At 43.0% G+C, this 16291-nt stretch overlaps 2 protein-coding genes across 2 annotated transcripts in view; one reads left to right on the top strand and one right to left on the bottom strand.

The window, feature by feature from the left end:
- Nucleotides 1-935: 935 nt before the first annotated feature.
- Nucleotides 936-4513, bottom strand: arl3l1 (ADP ribosylation factor like GTPase 3, like 1). Its single transcript, XM_062537392.1, has 6 exons — nucleotides 4496-4513; nucleotides 3850-3993; nucleotides 2235-2351; nucleotides 2026-2076; nucleotides 1719-1904; nucleotides 936-986 (listed from the first exon to the last, which is right to left on the bottom strand). Exons 1-6 carry the CDS (start codon nucleotides 4511-4513, stop codon nucleotides 936-938), a joined length of 567 nt encoding a protein of 188 aa, XP_062393376.1.
- A 4501-nt stretch (nucleotides 4514-9014) lies between these two features.
- The window catches only part of rgs14b (regulator of G protein signaling 14b), a 13481-nt gene continuing 6204 nt past the window's right edge, over nucleotides 9015-16291 (top strand). Inside the window, exons 1-7 of the mRNA XM_062536799.1 lie at nucleotides 9015-9140; nucleotides 10595-10616; nucleotides 12328-12485; nucleotides 13717-13809; nucleotides 14076-14219; nucleotides 15450-15650; nucleotides 16073-16160. Of these exons, the coding sequence (XP_062392783.1) occupies nucleotides 9096-9140; nucleotides 10595-10616; nucleotides 12328-12485; nucleotides 13717-13809; nucleotides 14076-14219; nucleotides 15450-15650; nucleotides 16073-16160 (751 nt within the window). The 5' untranslated portion in view covers nucleotides 9015-9095. The remainder of the gene's footprint in view (nucleotides 9141-10594; nucleotides 10617-12327; nucleotides 12486-13716; nucleotides 13810-14075; nucleotides 14220-15449; nucleotides 15651-16072; nucleotides 16161-16291) is intronic.

The raw sequence follows: 16291 nt of genomic DNA, 5'->3' as shown, positions 1-16291 counted from the left end.
ATTGCAGCAATTGCTGTTTTCTTTTCTCCCTCATGATTTATACATTCAACTTTGATCTCGGCTCTCAACTAGCACCATAATTAACCCACAGTAACCCCAGATTCATTAAATATCTTACTTAAATAATATGGAAATATATGACAGAATGTGAGTCCTGGAATATGAAATATTTGCTTGTAATTACAGACTTCAATTCAGCAGTAAAGCTGGCACAGTGTAAATGCATTTCATCACAGTGCAACATTCACAAATTGAACCGGAGCTTGTAAAGAACTAGATCAATTTAATGTCACATAATTTCACAAACATTGCAGAGACACAATTTTATTGTACACTCTATACAATGCTGTCTTGTACATAATTCTGTGTAATCACAAATATACTCTGATTTATAACTTACAGGCTATTTTCACTGTGGTCAGGGCTGGGTTAGGTAAAGGGTTACGCCGTAGTAGGTAGTTCATGTACCCTGAGATATAACTACTAAACACATTTTCTATTTACTTTTTGACAGACAGCATACTGGACGTTCACTTCCCAAAAATTCTGATGCTTCCATCAACTTGCATTTCACAATGTTCCAGAACCCTCTACAAAGGGACAGTCAATTATTCAGAGACAGTATGTCCAGGAAGCATACTGCTTCTGGCCTCAACCTAGTTCAACATAGCACCTGGCAATGACAGGAGAGACAATGAGCGTGACCTGCTGGCCAACCTGCTGGTTCTTCAGTTGTTTGTTCAGAACTTAGTATGTGGACTCTCTTAAGCCAGATGAAATGCTACAATGTACTGTACGTCTGGATTTTTTCTCATACTGAGCACTGAGCTTTGTACAAAAAAATAATTGTTATTACAAAATTGTTTTTCATTATGCTCGGGAAAATGTTGGGATAGTGAAGTAAAAAATTACTTTGTGGACAAATGATCTTCACTTCAATTCTTCTTCTTATTTGCGATGTTGTTGCTGATCCAGTTCATGCCATCCTGTGATATGACAGAGGATAAAAGAGGACAATCAAACTAAATGTAGACAGAATTTTAAAATATTCCTATTTTAAAAATTGTAAAACAGCACAGCAATGACATGTATTCTCTCACACCTAACTGAAACTGAATTTGATGTCATCTGGGTTATCAGCCTTATTAACTCTGCATTGATACTGTACAGTATTGTATGAAATTTAACTGACAGAGTCCAGTCATAGCTCTTTTCTTTTGTCAAGTCACTCCATGCATAGCTGCTGAAACTACTTCTCAAACAAATCTACTACTCAAACAAAGCTGTTATCACTGTTGATACTGTGAGATTGGCGTGTTTAATACAGTCTTGGTGACAGCACAACAACAATCTCTTCCCAGTCAGCCTCCCAATTGTAATAGTTCACTTACGTTTCTCTGTTTGCACATACTCCAGATAATATTGCATTTAGGACATTTGATCTACTAATATTCCTGCCCTCATCGTCTATCTGTATATTCTCAGGCATGACTGTGACCTGCGGGTACCATGTGGTATTTTTGCCTTCCACGGATGTTCTATGTGTTTTCAGGCTGAGCGGTGAGTATTTCTGCCCTCCACAGATATAAAGCGCTTTGGGTGCCTTGATAAAGTACTGTATAAATGCAAGTTGTTGATGTTGTGGTTGTTGTTGTTGTTGTTGTTGTGTGTTTTCAGCCTTAGCCCTGAGTAGGCCTACTGTGCCTGCTGCAGCCCACCTGTACGCCCTCTCCAGACACTGCGGAACAGGCCTGGATCTGCCACTCGCGGTCGCGGTACGTGTGCAGGTTGAGTCCCTCTGCTATCTCGCTGGCGGGTGAGGCCGTAGCCAGGTCCTGCTTGTTGGCAAAAATGAGTATGGGCACACCCTTCAGGTTGTCCTCCTCGATCAACTCAGCGAGCTCCTTCAGGGGGAAAGAGGAAGGATCAGGTATTTAGATGACTAGTAGATAAGTGGTGAGTGAACAGGCTAGTCTATCAGCTAGTCTGTCAGCCATTAATAATAGAAGTTGTGTGCTGTCTTACCACCCCTGTCTCTTCAAACCTCTTCTTGTCTGCGCTGTCAATGACGTAAATCTAAAAGTGGTTGTAAGAAGGAGCATTGACTTAGAGCATGTTATAATAGGACTAGAGAGTAAATTGGTCTCCATTTAATCTTGCACTGTTTCCGTGCACATACTGTAGCCTAGACTTTTTAAATGAGTTTTTAAAAAAAAGAAATGTTTTCAACACACCAGCAGGTCTGTGTTTTCCAAGTACTTTTTCCAGAATGTGCGGATCTTTCGTTGTCCTCCAATGTCCCAGACATTGAGCTTCATGCCATGGGATGTCACACTTTTAATGTTGAAGCCCTGGTGGAGTCAAACAATGGTAGAGTTGAACTGATCATATCACAGATTCTATTCTATTTTAAAAACATGATGGAAGTGCCATCATCGTGACCACTAATGTGTGGATGAGGTGCCCCCAGGTGTCCCAGTGATCCTCATTGGGACCAACATGCCCAACCTGGCATGGCTAGAGATAGCGAAGGAAGCGTTTTAAACACGTTTCTATTTTTACCCGGCCTTTAAGTAGCCTCCTACTCCACCGACTTGGTGGGTTAGATCATCTTCAACCGCGGGATTAAAGTCACGGCCTTTGCTCTATTCTTAGTGTGGATCTTTTCCTCTACAAAGGAACTCACTGGGAGTTATGCTTAAGGGTTCTGCAATAGATGCGTGCTAATTAACCAGGGAAAGCGAATGCTGATCAGGCTCAATATTGTGCTGTTACATGAAGCACGGAGAAGAGAACCATTGGTATTGACAGATTGACAGTTCCTATGAAACACGCATTCTCCACAAATTTGGGCAAGTGTAATAATGCACCAGTAAAATGCTGAAAATGTGTGCTTATTTTGAAAAGGTAATTCAAGTAGCACTTAAACAGAATTATGAATTAAATGAATTCCATACAGTGTCATTCTGAGCTACTGAGTTACTGAGAATTTTAGTAGACTTCATCATCTTACAGGAAAGTCCAGACAATCATATTTCTAGGAACTGGGGGGGTTTTGTGTGTCAGGTAGAGAGGCATGTGGCTCCAATGTCAGCCCACAACCTAATACTTCTGATCCCCTTTGGTGAATGCTGTCTTGGTGAGTCAGGGATTGGCAGAACAATAGAAACAGGAACCCAATAGTACGAGTCGGAAATACCGCAATATCGACTGCGACTTTTTGTTGTCATTGTTGTTGAGGCCTGACCACCATGTAATATGCAACCAGCAGGGTCATTTCAAGTTCAGTTCAAATACAGTACATATGGCGAATGCCCTAGAAAGTTTACTTCCACAAGGTATTCTGCTTGCTGTCAGTATTAAAAAATATGCTGGAAGACTTCTTGGCTGCACGCTTAGCGACATATCAACACGTTTCTTGAGGTAAATTGGTGTTAACTGTGCCATCTATTTGTCTCATTTGCATTGTGAGGAGGTACTGAAAGTAGTTTTGATGTTCTGGGTGAGTGTCAGAAGCATGTGAGGATCACGCTAGACTTGAGTAACATCAGAGGAAAACAAGTCAGACACTTTCATAGCAACAGGCCACTGACATTTCCTGACCTGACCTTAGAGTCTACTTATATAAGCTGTGGTAATGCCAGGAATTGTAGCCTATATCCACATTGAATTAAAGCCTACAGCTCCAGTCCTAGCTTGTTTTTGAGAAAACCGTATTTGGTGCCCAATCCACAAACAAACCACACACCAGACTTCACAACACAATGATCAATAGGGGTATCCTCAAGCATGGCTAAGTGTGATATTCTCTTGCAGAGCAATACAACCTCGCTCATGTCATGTCCTTACCTGAGTTGGTGTGATGGTGTTGACATCTTCTGAGGCCAGTTGTTTCAGTAAGGTTGTTTTGCCACCGTTATCCAGGCCAAGAAGAACTATCCGGAATTCCAATTCTGTGGTGCCCTTCAGTTTCTCAATGACTGAGAACAAACCCTGGAGCAGATGGGGTCATATGTTTCATAAGGGGTCAGCTACAGGTCATTCTCTCTACATACGTACAAAGACGATAGCTGTGATGACTTTTTACTCTCAAACAAGCTTTTCTTTGAAAGTCAATTTTGTTTTAGTTAATGCTTCGAAAGCATGCAACAGCTTTGTACATCAAGAAATTAGACTGAACAACAACTTTGAATTGAACAAAGAAAAGGATAGCTGAAGGTTGCAACATATTTTATCATATACTCTTGTCCATGCATTAGTAATGGAAGCATTAGGACTTTTGAGTTGGCAAAAACAACACTGAACCTCCAACAGTTTTCACAACATTAAGTAGCTTCTTCTGAGCATCACAATTCCTGCTTCCAACTACTCAATTGACTCAGTCTCTGAGAGAACAAAGAATTCACAGAATCAACTCTCTGAAAAGCAGAACCTTGCCCTTTCGGGTATTCACGCAGTCGGTGGTAATCCGCAGTTCAACGGTAATGATGCCTACCTTCTGATTCTCTCCCATTGTGAGTGGTGTTAGCGGAGCAGGCAGTGCTGGCTGAGATGGCGATGAGAAGCAAAGCTACATTCTATGTTAAATCCTAAGCGGTTAGATCTGCGTCTCCACCAGGCCTAAATGGAAGGTGCCAACAGACACCTCGTGCAGCCCGCTGATGCTCCCCACGAAACTAGGCTTTAGCGGAGCTGCCTCGGCTAGGATGGATGGAGACCCGTCTCCACTCGGTCGGAGGAAGAGGAGGTGGGGACTTGGGAAGGATTAACGGGCCACAATTAGCAATCTCTTCACGCGTCTCTTCCTCCCTCTCCCCGGCCCTCTCACCCCCACCCCCACCCAACTCACCTCCTCCGCCTCACTCCTGCATTAAAGACTTACCTGGATTATCCCTCCCAACCACCTGCCACACATGAAGCCATAGGCCTCATAGCACTCTGTCACACAGTCAAAAGCACAGTACCTCTCTCTCTCTCCCCCAAGCCTTCTGGACACACACACACACTCTTGAGAAGATCTTTATTCTGTCTAAGGGCTGTTACCCACATTCAACCATAATTGTTGGCCTGGTGGTCGTTAGGACTTAAAGCACACATGGAAAACAACTTCTTAGGACATGTGAATTAGTCTGCTAGGGTCTAAAAGCAGGCTAGCCTGCCAGTCTATGGGGCCAGATTTTCTGGTCTTTTCCTGGTCATGTTTCATTTGCACGAGATGTTGATGTGCAAGCTGCTTCACGGTCCGCGTGTCTTGACTCATTAACTTGTGAGCTTTTACTTCTGCACTGTGGGGGGCAATAGTGTTCACCCAGGTAAATAGGCCTACGTCTTAATCCCTTGACACAAACACAAAAACTGTTTTAAGCAGGACAAAGAGGGTACAGAGCAATGCAAACAAACAATGATTTGATTGGTTGTGCTCTGATAAACTTTGCATAATCATAATCTTTGCTGTGGCATCGACTTATACCTGCAGGGCAGTATCAGAACCGGGTTTATGACATAATACTGTGTGTCCCTGTAGACTGGGTGTTCCCATCCTGCCTTGCACGGTGATTTCATTCACACTGCTAAGGGAGTCTGGAAACTACCGCCCTCATTTTTGCCTGAGATAGGGGACCAATCACAGAACAGGGGAGAAAGCAAGACGATGATAAGCTATGCACAGACGCATTTCATAGACATCCGTGGCACCCAATGAACGGATCTGGGCATTTTTTCAAATACGAGAAAATTAATGTCTGGTTGCCAGACCACGTCTCATTTGAGAAGTGGTAGGCGCTAGCCAGGCTAATGTCCTTGATGAAAGTTCACAAAAAATTGTTCACAGGACATTGTATTTAACCAAGAGGATTCAACATGCACTATTCTAACCGTATCAAGCTATTCATCCATATACGCTGTCACCATTAAATAGAATTGAATGAAGTGAATTAAAATAGAGAGCTAGTTTTCCAAGAATCATAGTGCGTGAATTAATCAATAATGAAACTTTGTTTTTATCTCAGAGGAGCAGCTTGGGGATGAACTTCATTCAGAGTTCTGTACACTCTCTGAAGTAGATTTGAAGTTCCTGTTTTGGGACAGACACAGAACAACACACCTTTTGTTGTGTTTTCTCTGTGTCTCTCATCAGACTGCCTTTGATGTTTTGATGCTTTGATACGGCTGTCGTCTCCAGCGACGTTGCATTCTCTGTGTGGATAGATGAGGCCAAGATGATATCTCCATCTCCAACAAAAGCTCCATCATGGAAACAGACAAGTGGTCTGCTCTGAACTGAAGCCTTTTGAAAATGTGGGCATTCAGATTCAGGAGCACATGGTGCCCGGGGTGAACATTCACTCATTAAAATGTGTGTGTGTGTGTGTGTGTGTTTGCGTATGTGCGTGTCTGTGTGTGTGTGCATATTCTCAGTGAATTTGAGATGAATGCCACCCCTCAAATGTAGACAGAAGTCACAATTCCCTTTGTCACCAACACAAGTAAGTGGCACAGTTACTGTGCATGGCTATATAAATGCAAGAGCAAGACTGACTTGTACTTTTATTCTAATAATGTGAGCAATTATCTTCAAATTGCCTCTCACCAGGAAGAAATGAATATTTATGAGAAAAGGGAAATACACTTGTCTTGACAAAATAAAAATAGACTGTTGATAGACTGACAAAGTTGTACTCGAATCGTCTTGAAAGCGAATTTAATGGACATTTTCTGTCACAGACCTGACAGAAATGAGATTGGCCAACCCCTGCGTCAGCCTGACTGAGCACGCTGTGCGTTAGTCCATTTGGCCTCTTGCTGATGGGCTGAAATGCAGATGCTTGCGTTGCCAGATCTGCCTGTTTGGCCATCCGTGAGGGATGCAGGAATGCCGCTCTTTCTCTCTCTCTCTCTCTCTCTCTCTCCCACTCTCTCTCTCTCCCTCTCTCTCTCTCCCTCTCTCTCTCTCTCTCCTGATGGCTTGCTCATCAGCGTGTGCTCGCATGATGTCACTGGCTGGGAACAGGTGTTGCTATCACACAACACATTAACCACAGTTATGCAAATCCTAGCAGGTCCCTGGGCTGGTCTGGGCTTGCTGGGGTTGGTCCAGAACTGGGTTGAGGGCAATTTGGCCAGTGGGGCATCTCTAAAGTGGCTTACCATACAAAGCACCCAGTGCATTGGAGTACATTATAGCTTTTTGGGGTGAACACTTGTAATTCTACAAGTATAATTCTAATGATTTGTGTTAAAGCAATAGCATTTAAATAGACATGCTGTGGAAGATGCTATCAGGCTTCTAAAGTAAATCGTCGTTTCACCTGACTCTGATAACGTAATGTAGCTGCATTGCTATGCAAATGACTGCTGGTAGGGAGCTACAGTAATAGAACTCAAAAAACATTTCTGTTGTCGCAGCATCTGGGTACAATTTCTAAAACTGTCTTGAGGCAGCATTTGGCACCACAGACAGTCTTAGCTCACTAGCTTTGAAATTACATTTCACAGTTAAAATAATGTTAATTTCATAGATTTATATGCGGTTAGTTTGCATGTAACTTACATAAAACTTTGTTTGAAATATGTCTTTAGGGAAATCTGGATTACATTATACATGATATTTCAACTTGAACATCTATCTCCTAAAATATTTGTCATAACAGAATTTTAGAGAACAGAAAAACAAATACAGAATCTCTTTGCCTCAACAGGAGAATTACTGCAGTCAGATTGGCCAAATGTGTTGGATATTTCCTGGCCATTTTGGCTCTGCAGTCCCCCACTGTTTTCTGTCTGAGAAACCATCTGATGGTGGTTTAGAGGAGACGCAGAACAGAGAGGTCTGTGGATCCTACCCAGATAGACCTCGTTATTTAAAAATGATGGGCTTGAAATTCTCTAGCTCTTTGAATTTTCTGCCATCACTACCCACAGGAGTAAAAAGTGCAATTATATTCCCTAGTAATTGGAACCTCTCTCTCTTTCTGTCTCTCCGTGTGTGTCTGCCACTGGTGTTTTCTTATCCGTTGACTTTTATACCGAGCAGAGTTGTGTTTTATGGCAGGGGGGTGATGTTTGCTTAGCGATAGGCCGTTCATGTAGGTCTCTTTTGCCATGCTCTCCCAGTGTGGGCTGGTCAGCCTGCCAAACGCCACACCGCCGCCCTGCTCCCTCTCACCAACAGCATGGAGGCCACGGCTTTACACCGACATGACAAGCCGGCGCAGAAAGCAGCAACTGCCAAGGGCCGGGAGAAGGTACTTCTAGATCTGTCTCTCACTTTCATTATCTGACTCTCTTTTAGATCTAGACCTCTTTCTTTTTTTAGACCACCTGAACTTTATGAGGTTGTGAAGGATGGTGTGTCTGTCGCCGGATTGATGATTACAGCTTTTCCAATCTGTTTTTGTTTTGACATGAATTCATTTGAAAATGTGTTTGTTATGTAATATTAATTAAAGGAGCTTTTATGACCATGTCAGTAATGTGGATTGTTGATGCCCCCTGTGATGTACAGAGGACCATGAGCTTCCAGGAGCTCACGCGGGGCTTCAGTCACTTCACCCTGCGCACGTCCTTCAGGAGGAAGTTTGGGGAACGCACTGGGCTCACTGGCAGTCGGACATTGACTGTTACAAAGGTGACACTTGGTGATTTACTTCGTGACCTGCTCCTCTCTTTGCTTTGTTTCCTTTTTCTTCTTCTCCCTCTTCAGATGATTGTGTTTCTTTCTGCTAACACCACTTAGTATGTATCTGTGCAAAACAAATGTGAATTTTTGATTGTGTTTAATTTGGATTGTCCTGTTCTTTTGATTGTTGTATCATTGTATACGTCCTCTAATTAGGAACAGTCATTCATGACCATTTTAGAGAAGGCGCAGAGACACATTGGTCTGACACTTACCCTCGTCTGTCTCAAAGTCAAAGAGATTTCAGTGTTTATGAAGAGTGCCCACACATCCTCTTGCGGCATGTCGCCATGGCAAGACTTCCTGCTCAAGCAGGAAGTGACTATGAGCTTGCTGTGAGACTGTCAGCACAGACATTTTAAGGCTTAGTGTCTCGGGGTGTCCTCAAATCGCCGTCTTTTTTCATGAGATTGGAGATATGTCCTTAAAATTGAATAACTCAGGAATTTCCAATGGGCACAAGGTATGGCCATGGTGGTGTGTTCTTCGAATATATTTTGTGTGTTTGTGGGAGTGCCTGCCTACGCATGTGCGTGATAGTGAGTGTGTGTATCTGTGTGTATGTGTGTGTGTATGAGCTTAACTGAATTTTCTATGTATTGATATACTTCATTACTGCCATATCGTGAACCAGTATAACCAATGCAATTTCTTTGGACAGTTTGAATTAAAGTCCGAACATTAAGTTTCTACTTAATCTGAGTTTAAAGAAACATTCTCTGAAGAGCAGACAAATATGTTCCTCTTTTTTGCATGCTGTTGCTTGATGCAAAATGAACACAATATGTCTTGGGAGCAGTCTCTTTTGCGGTCGTATCTTGAGTGAAGGGCCAGACTTGTCTTAGAAGGTTTTAGGAAAAAACAGGGTAAACCTGTAACAGAGCCAAAATGCTGTCTCAGGATAAATGCTTTCTTTCCTGATCACAGTGCCAACTTATGGATTCTACCCCCATTATTCATGTGATTGATGCCACTAACCAGTCACTTTCAAGTGGAGCCGTTTACAGATAAAGCTTTTGGCAAGGGTGTTTGTTTGAAATGATGTTTTTTTTCCCTTCCAAAGCATCAATTTGAGATGTCAAACTTGTCTTTTAATTTTTGCCCAGAGATTTGTAAGAGCAGAGGAAACCATTTGCCTTGTTTTAATGGATTTTCTAAAGGAATATTAAGTACTTGTGAATGAATTTGGAGAAAATAATCGGTTTGCCCATCACATGCCAAAATGTAAAGGAGACACTAATGCATTTCCATGGGGACTCATGAGACACATTGAAGGGGGTTATGAATAATTAAGATGAATAGAGTTTAGGAAATGTCAGGCTTCTTTGTGTTTCTTCTTTTTTTCTGCACAACATTTCAGATGTTTCAGGCGTCAAAACGCCTTTTCACTTTTCTGTGATTTGTTCCCCTTGCTCCTTGCTGCCTCTCATACAAGTCTGGTATAACAATCCTGAAAAAAAGGAGCAGGGTTTGGACATCTGTGTGTACTGGGTGTGTGTTTGTGTGTGTGTGTGTGTGTGTGGGTGTGTGTGTGTGTGTGGGGGGGGGGGGGTTCATGGCAGGTCAGGCGCATTTTTGTTTTTCACTCGAATATTGTCAACACATCTTTCATTGCAAGAAACAGAGCATGGAGGGCAAGTTGGTGCTGGTGCGCTGTAGTCAAAGCCACCTTTCATATTAAGGACAGTTCACAAGCGGCCCTCTCTGTGCATTCATATATGGACACAGCTTCCGTGACAAGGGAATCCATGAGCCCTTGTTGCGTGCTACGTAGTGTTGCAGAGGCAGTGCGGTGCAGATGTCTGTGAAGAGGCCGCAGTGCAGATTAATGTTGGGATACTTCCTGTTTATGGGCTGTCCTTTATCGGCTTGGAAAATGTGCTGTGTTGAAAATGTTTCACTTTTGTTTTTTCACAGACGCTGGCAGCATCAGATGGAGGTGAGTTTACAGCAATTTTTTTGAATAATTGTTTATGCAAATTGCAGACGGTGTGTCGTATACAGAGCTGACCTTTGACATTTGTGTGCAACAGTGATAATAACAATGATGACTATTGAACCTGTGGTCTGCAGTGCCATTTTGAACACTGTAATGTAACAAATGATTATCTAAATACATTTCCATATTGGAAAATGTAACCCTGGCAGATAGCCAAGGTAGAATATGCAAAGGCTGATATTATTGCCACTATCTGCATCTAATAGTTTACAGATGATCCCCATGAATTGCAAGTTTAGTCTGTAGAGTTACAGGAACAAAAAGGGTAGAATGGAGGAAGTACTGTACAGTGAATATTAACACATCAGTATTACAAAGAGTTGTTATTGCACTGAAAGGGTAAAACCAGGAGTTAATTTGTGTTCAATAAGGCATACTATACTTTGTGTCTCTTAACATTGAAGCTGTGAAAGGGAGGTCATATTAAACATCCTGTATATGTTGTTTTTAAAGAGTTTCCTGTGAAGATGACAGACGTGACGTCAAGCGTGTCTATTAGTGACTAACTTTGCACACTTTGTGTTTGTGAAGTGATGCTGTCACTCGTTCATTGATCTGCTTCAGACCTAGCTGTCGCCACAATGACTTCCTTTATTGTCACCTCAGCTGACAGCTTTATGTGGGAAAGGAAATCATGTGATCTGTCTCTCGTGCATTCATGACTCTATATACTATACTAGGTCAGCGCGTCACCCCTCATGTCCAAAAAAAGTGCAAAAAAGGTCCTACCGGAAAGAGCAGACCAGACTAAAAATGTGATTCATTACTTTGCAAGACAGAGCCCTAAAAGGTGAACATCAAAAATAGATGTTTTACTGTGACTAGCTCACATCTATGGCTTTGCCTTAAATGGGATTTAGATTTATTCGCAAACTTTCTCTTATTTCATTCAAATTGGAAGGCTCACCTCATTAGGTTTAACATTTTGGGCTGGGCAAGGATATTAGCAAGATAGGTGAACCCATAATATTTCTGATTTCTTTATTTCTGAATTAGTTACGTCTCTGCCTGGGAGCGTTGTGTGTCGTATGAACATTATTTACTAAAAACTGCCGTAATGGTATAATTACAAGAGTGCCTCTGCTCCATCATATGAGCTCTGAGAGCACGTTTAGGATGTAACAGTGTGTGAATGAAATCTTAGTGGTTGTCTACCTCACATCACAGTGTACCACATAACAGACACAAGAATATTGTCTTTACAGATATGTATTTTGTGTTTATGATATATACTGTATAGATTTTTTTAAAAGTTTGGAGTCACTTAGAAATGTCCATTCCACTCCATTTTAAGCAAAACACCAGCTGAGATCAGTTGCATTGCAGTTGCAATGCAGATTACATTACATTTCGGTTTGGACATTGCAATATTGCATATTATCAGCAACCATCCATCTATTGTAGGACAACCTTTTGGCATGTGGCAGTGTCATTTTCAGTATATATACAGTATACAATATATATATATATATGGTGTATTGGTTAATACATTAACTGGTTGATACTGGTTCATTGACGGCTCTGTGTGTGTGTGTGTGTGTGTGTGTGTGTGTGTGTGTGTGTGTGTGTGTGTGTGTGTGTGTGTGTGTGTGTGTGTGTGTGTGTGTGTGTGTGTGTGTGTGTGTGTGTGTGTGTGTGTGTGTGCGCGCAGAGCTGAACGTGATGGAGACGGATGAACAGGGTGGAGGCAGCAACTCCAGCCTGCCCAGTGCACCCAATGACCGAGCCAGCGGCGTGGACCAGACAGCCAGCTGGGCCGTCAGCTTCGAGCGGCTGCTGGAGGACCCCACTGGGGTGCGCTACTTCACCGTAAGTCTCTCGCCTGGTCACACCTCTTCTGGTGGCATACTTGCAAACCAGCATGATAACTGTTGTTTCTCAACAAGGCCCTCTGTTTTAGGGCGGGAACATTTCTGCCTACGTTGCACATTGCACAAACTTTTTCAGGTTCAAGTGTTAACCACTTGACACTGTTTGTGTTTGTGTGTTTCATTAGAGAACCAAACCAAAAATAATACTTCAGAGACCAATGATTCTCACAGATGGTAGGATGTTATGAACAGACAACAACTCTGGCTCCACAGAATGCTGTGCAGATGACAATGAGGGGAAAAGCAGCTCCTCTATAGTTCTAGGTTTCTGAAAGACCTCTGACATGCTAGATGGTGACAGAAGAGCACTCATATGTATGTGTGTGTGTGTGTGTGCGCTCACATATATGGCGCTTGCACATAAAATCTGTGAGTGTATGTGTGTGTTTTTGTGTGTTGGTTTGTGAGCGGTCTCCAGCAAATAGCTGATTATTAATGTGAGTCACCCCAGCCCTCCTCAGGGTAATGTCTGTCTGTTTGCTCCCCTGCCTGCCTGCTTGCCTGCGTGCGCCTTGCACCAGATAAAACTCCGCCAGGGGAACGGATCTTCAATTTTCTGGTGGAATTAGACTCATAAACGGCCCACGCATGAGTCACAGTGTGGGAGACTGAGGGGGCATCTAAACGAGCCCCTGGACAGCTGCAGCAAGGGACGCTGGGAAGAGAGGGGAGGGGAGGAGAAAGGAGGTGAAGGGAGGAGAGGAGAGGGGAGAGGAGAGGAGGGGAGAGAGGAGAGGAGGAAAGAGGGGAGGGGAGGCTGTGGCACTCAGGTGGCGAGATAAAAACACCCTGTGGCGAAGGAAACAATAGGCAATTAACCAATTGACTCAGAACAGATTTGTGTGTGTGTGTGTGTGTGATGCAGACAGCATCATGACTCACAACACATTGTACATTCCAGGCACTTCCTTTCATACACTCAATTTAATATGGATCCAAACACAGACGCAGCTAGTGGTGTGCTTGACTGCTGAATCTTTGTTGGGCAGCTCTAGCCCATGGGCTACATACAGAGAGAAGCAGATCACCATTTGTTGGTGCTGCCCTGTATATAACAGACATAATATTCTGCAGTCAGACTCCCCTGGTGACAAAGATGGTTAAATGGCAAAGTGATGCCGTGTGGGTCACTCCTGGTCACCTGTGTGCTTTGGTCCTTCTCCCCGCAGGCCTTCCTGAAGTCCGAGGTCAGCGCTGAGAACATCTTATTCTGGCAGGCGTGTGAGAAGTTCCGCAGGATCCCCTCTTCTCAGCCAGATGAGGTGCAGTGCTTCGGCTCTCTGAATATGCGGATCACTTATCTGCTGTGCATTTCTGCACATTTTCTATATCTCATTTTTTTAAGCATACTGAAAATGGTCGGTTCTTTCAACTCAAACCAAATTTGGAAGATCATGTCATTCTTTACTAATGAATTTGTTGAAGTAATGAAATTGATGAATTAACAAAATGTCTTTTTTTGTTATAGAGGCAAAGAAGTAATCCATCGATGTGTTGTTATTGATGTGTTTTGTTTGTGTGTCTCCAGCTGTGCCGTGAGGCTCTATCTATCTACAACACCTACCTCTCAGATAGCGCTACTCTTCCAGTCAACATTGACGACACGGCCCGTGTGGATGAGCAGACTCTCAAAGCTCCGCACTCAAACATGTTTCAGAAAGCCCAACAGCAGGTGAGAGTAAGGCACAACAGCCACTGAGGTACTGAGATGCCAGAGAGTAAAATAAATAGAGACTAAATAGTATCCACATTGCCATTTGTTTGACCGACACTCAGTCTTAAGTCTCTCAGTGATGTCTTTGGGTGTCCTTGGTATTTCACAATGGCCAGTAATTGGTGTCAGTTCACTGAGACAAAGAGGGAGTGTTAGAGAGGATATATGCAAAGCAAATAGATGGTCAATGATAATCAGGTGTACTTATCTTGTATCTAGGGTGCCAAATTTCCAGAATCTCTTTTCCTTACATGGCACTAATTGAATCTGACAGACTTAACGAAAAAAGATTTTGTTCATTTGGGAAGTCAGCAAGACATTTAGTTGCAGTACTGAGAACCTTTTAAAGCAGCTAAGAACCGTTTAAAAGACTCAGAGATGTCGAACGGGATTCTTCAAATGTTTTTCATCACAATGCCAATACCAAAAGTCCACTCTCCCCTCTTCAAAACATTCTCTATAAAATTGTTTAAGGCCCTCCTCTATGAGGACAACCATGAAGCCTCAATAATGCATTGCTTTGCCAAATTCCTTTTTTATGAGCAGTTTGAAAACTCATTCGCATTCGGAGCTCTTGATGCATCAGCCGCAATCCCTCATAATTATGGCATTTTGCACCGGCAGAATTGATCTGTCAGCACTAATCCATATCAAAATCAATCGACTTAGCCTTAATGCCTCTCATTTCATTTCCTTTCATTTCAACGGAGCTCTTGCCAAATGAGAAATCAAGATGCTGATGCACGCAGAGTCAAGCAGGGCTGTGCACACACACAGCAATGAAGATGTCAAAGTAAATAAATAACTTGTGATGACCGTTATCCTATGGCCGTTATCCTATGCAGGGCACTTTAAGGGAGCAATGTTTTTAGTGTTCCTGCTCATCTGAGAGAAAAGAGCTTTGTGTGTTTAACTATCGTGATATGATAGAGTTAGTGATGACAACACAGATATTAATAGAGATACAGATTAGATGTACACTTGCCACAAGTGTACATTTCATGCTGTTAGTTGTTATGTCCAGTGGGAACATAATCATGAGAATGAGTAAAAAATAATTACAAATAAATCCTTCATAGCAGATCCCATCTAAGTCCTAATGTCCTTGCCCCATTTCTCACCCCTCTCTCTCTCTCTCTCTCTCTCTCTCTCTCTTTATCTCTCTCTCTCTCTCTCTCACTCTCTCAGATTTTCAAGCTGATGAAGTTTGACAGCTACGCTCGTTTCGTCCGTTCCCAGCTGTACCAGAGCTGCATGCTGGCTAACGTTGAGGGCAGGCCCCTGCCTGACATCGGGCCCCGCTCCAAGGCCCCCACAGCTAAAAGGGCCGCCGCTCCAGAGAGCTACTCCCAGAGGGACCAGCAGAAACCTGACTCAAGGCAGAAGGAGGTAAGGGGGCACCAGATGAGATTTGTACGCTACATAGATTTCTTTTGCTGGCTGCTGCCAGAACAACGATAAATGAGCAATAGGGTCCTTGGTATTATTTGCCCTCAATGGTGCCTTCCAGGCAGCGCTGCCTTCAAGGCACTACTCCCCTCAGTTTAGGGGTAGGATGAGGGTTGAGGGGGTTAAGGTTAGGAATAGGGTAAAGGTAGTGCCTTTTAGGCTGTGCTGCCTGGAAGGTGCCGTTGGGGGCAAAAAACACCATTGAGCAATAAGTCGATTTTTTGTCAGCCTGTTAAGCCCAAGCTTAACCACATTTATAAAATAGACTCATTTCCTTCTGTAAATGCTGTAATGTAACTTGCTGTAAAGAAAAATGAGTTAAATCCACTGATGTGTGCTTGTGCGTCCGTGTCCATCTACAGAAGAGCCGAGCTAAAGCCGAGGAGGAGCAGAGGAAGGGGCCGATCCAGAAATGGGACAAACGGCAGGAGAAGACCGCATCATGGGGAGGTAGAATCCTACAGCTCTAATAAGACCGCATCATGGGGAGGTAGAATCCTACGATCCTAATAAGACCGCATCATGGGGAGGTAGAATCCTACAGCTCTAATAAGGCCGCATCATGGGGAGGTAGAATCCTA

The sequence above is a fragment of the Sardina pilchardus genome, chromosome 5, assembly GCF_963854185.1.
Source record: "Sardina pilchardus chromosome 5, fSarPil1.1, whole genome shotgun sequence".
Taxonomy (NCBI): domain Eukaryota; kingdom Metazoa; phylum Chordata; class Actinopteri; order Clupeiformes; family Clupeidae; genus Sardina; species Sardina pilchardus.
This window is presented reverse-complemented; position numbering and strand designations above follow the sequence as displayed.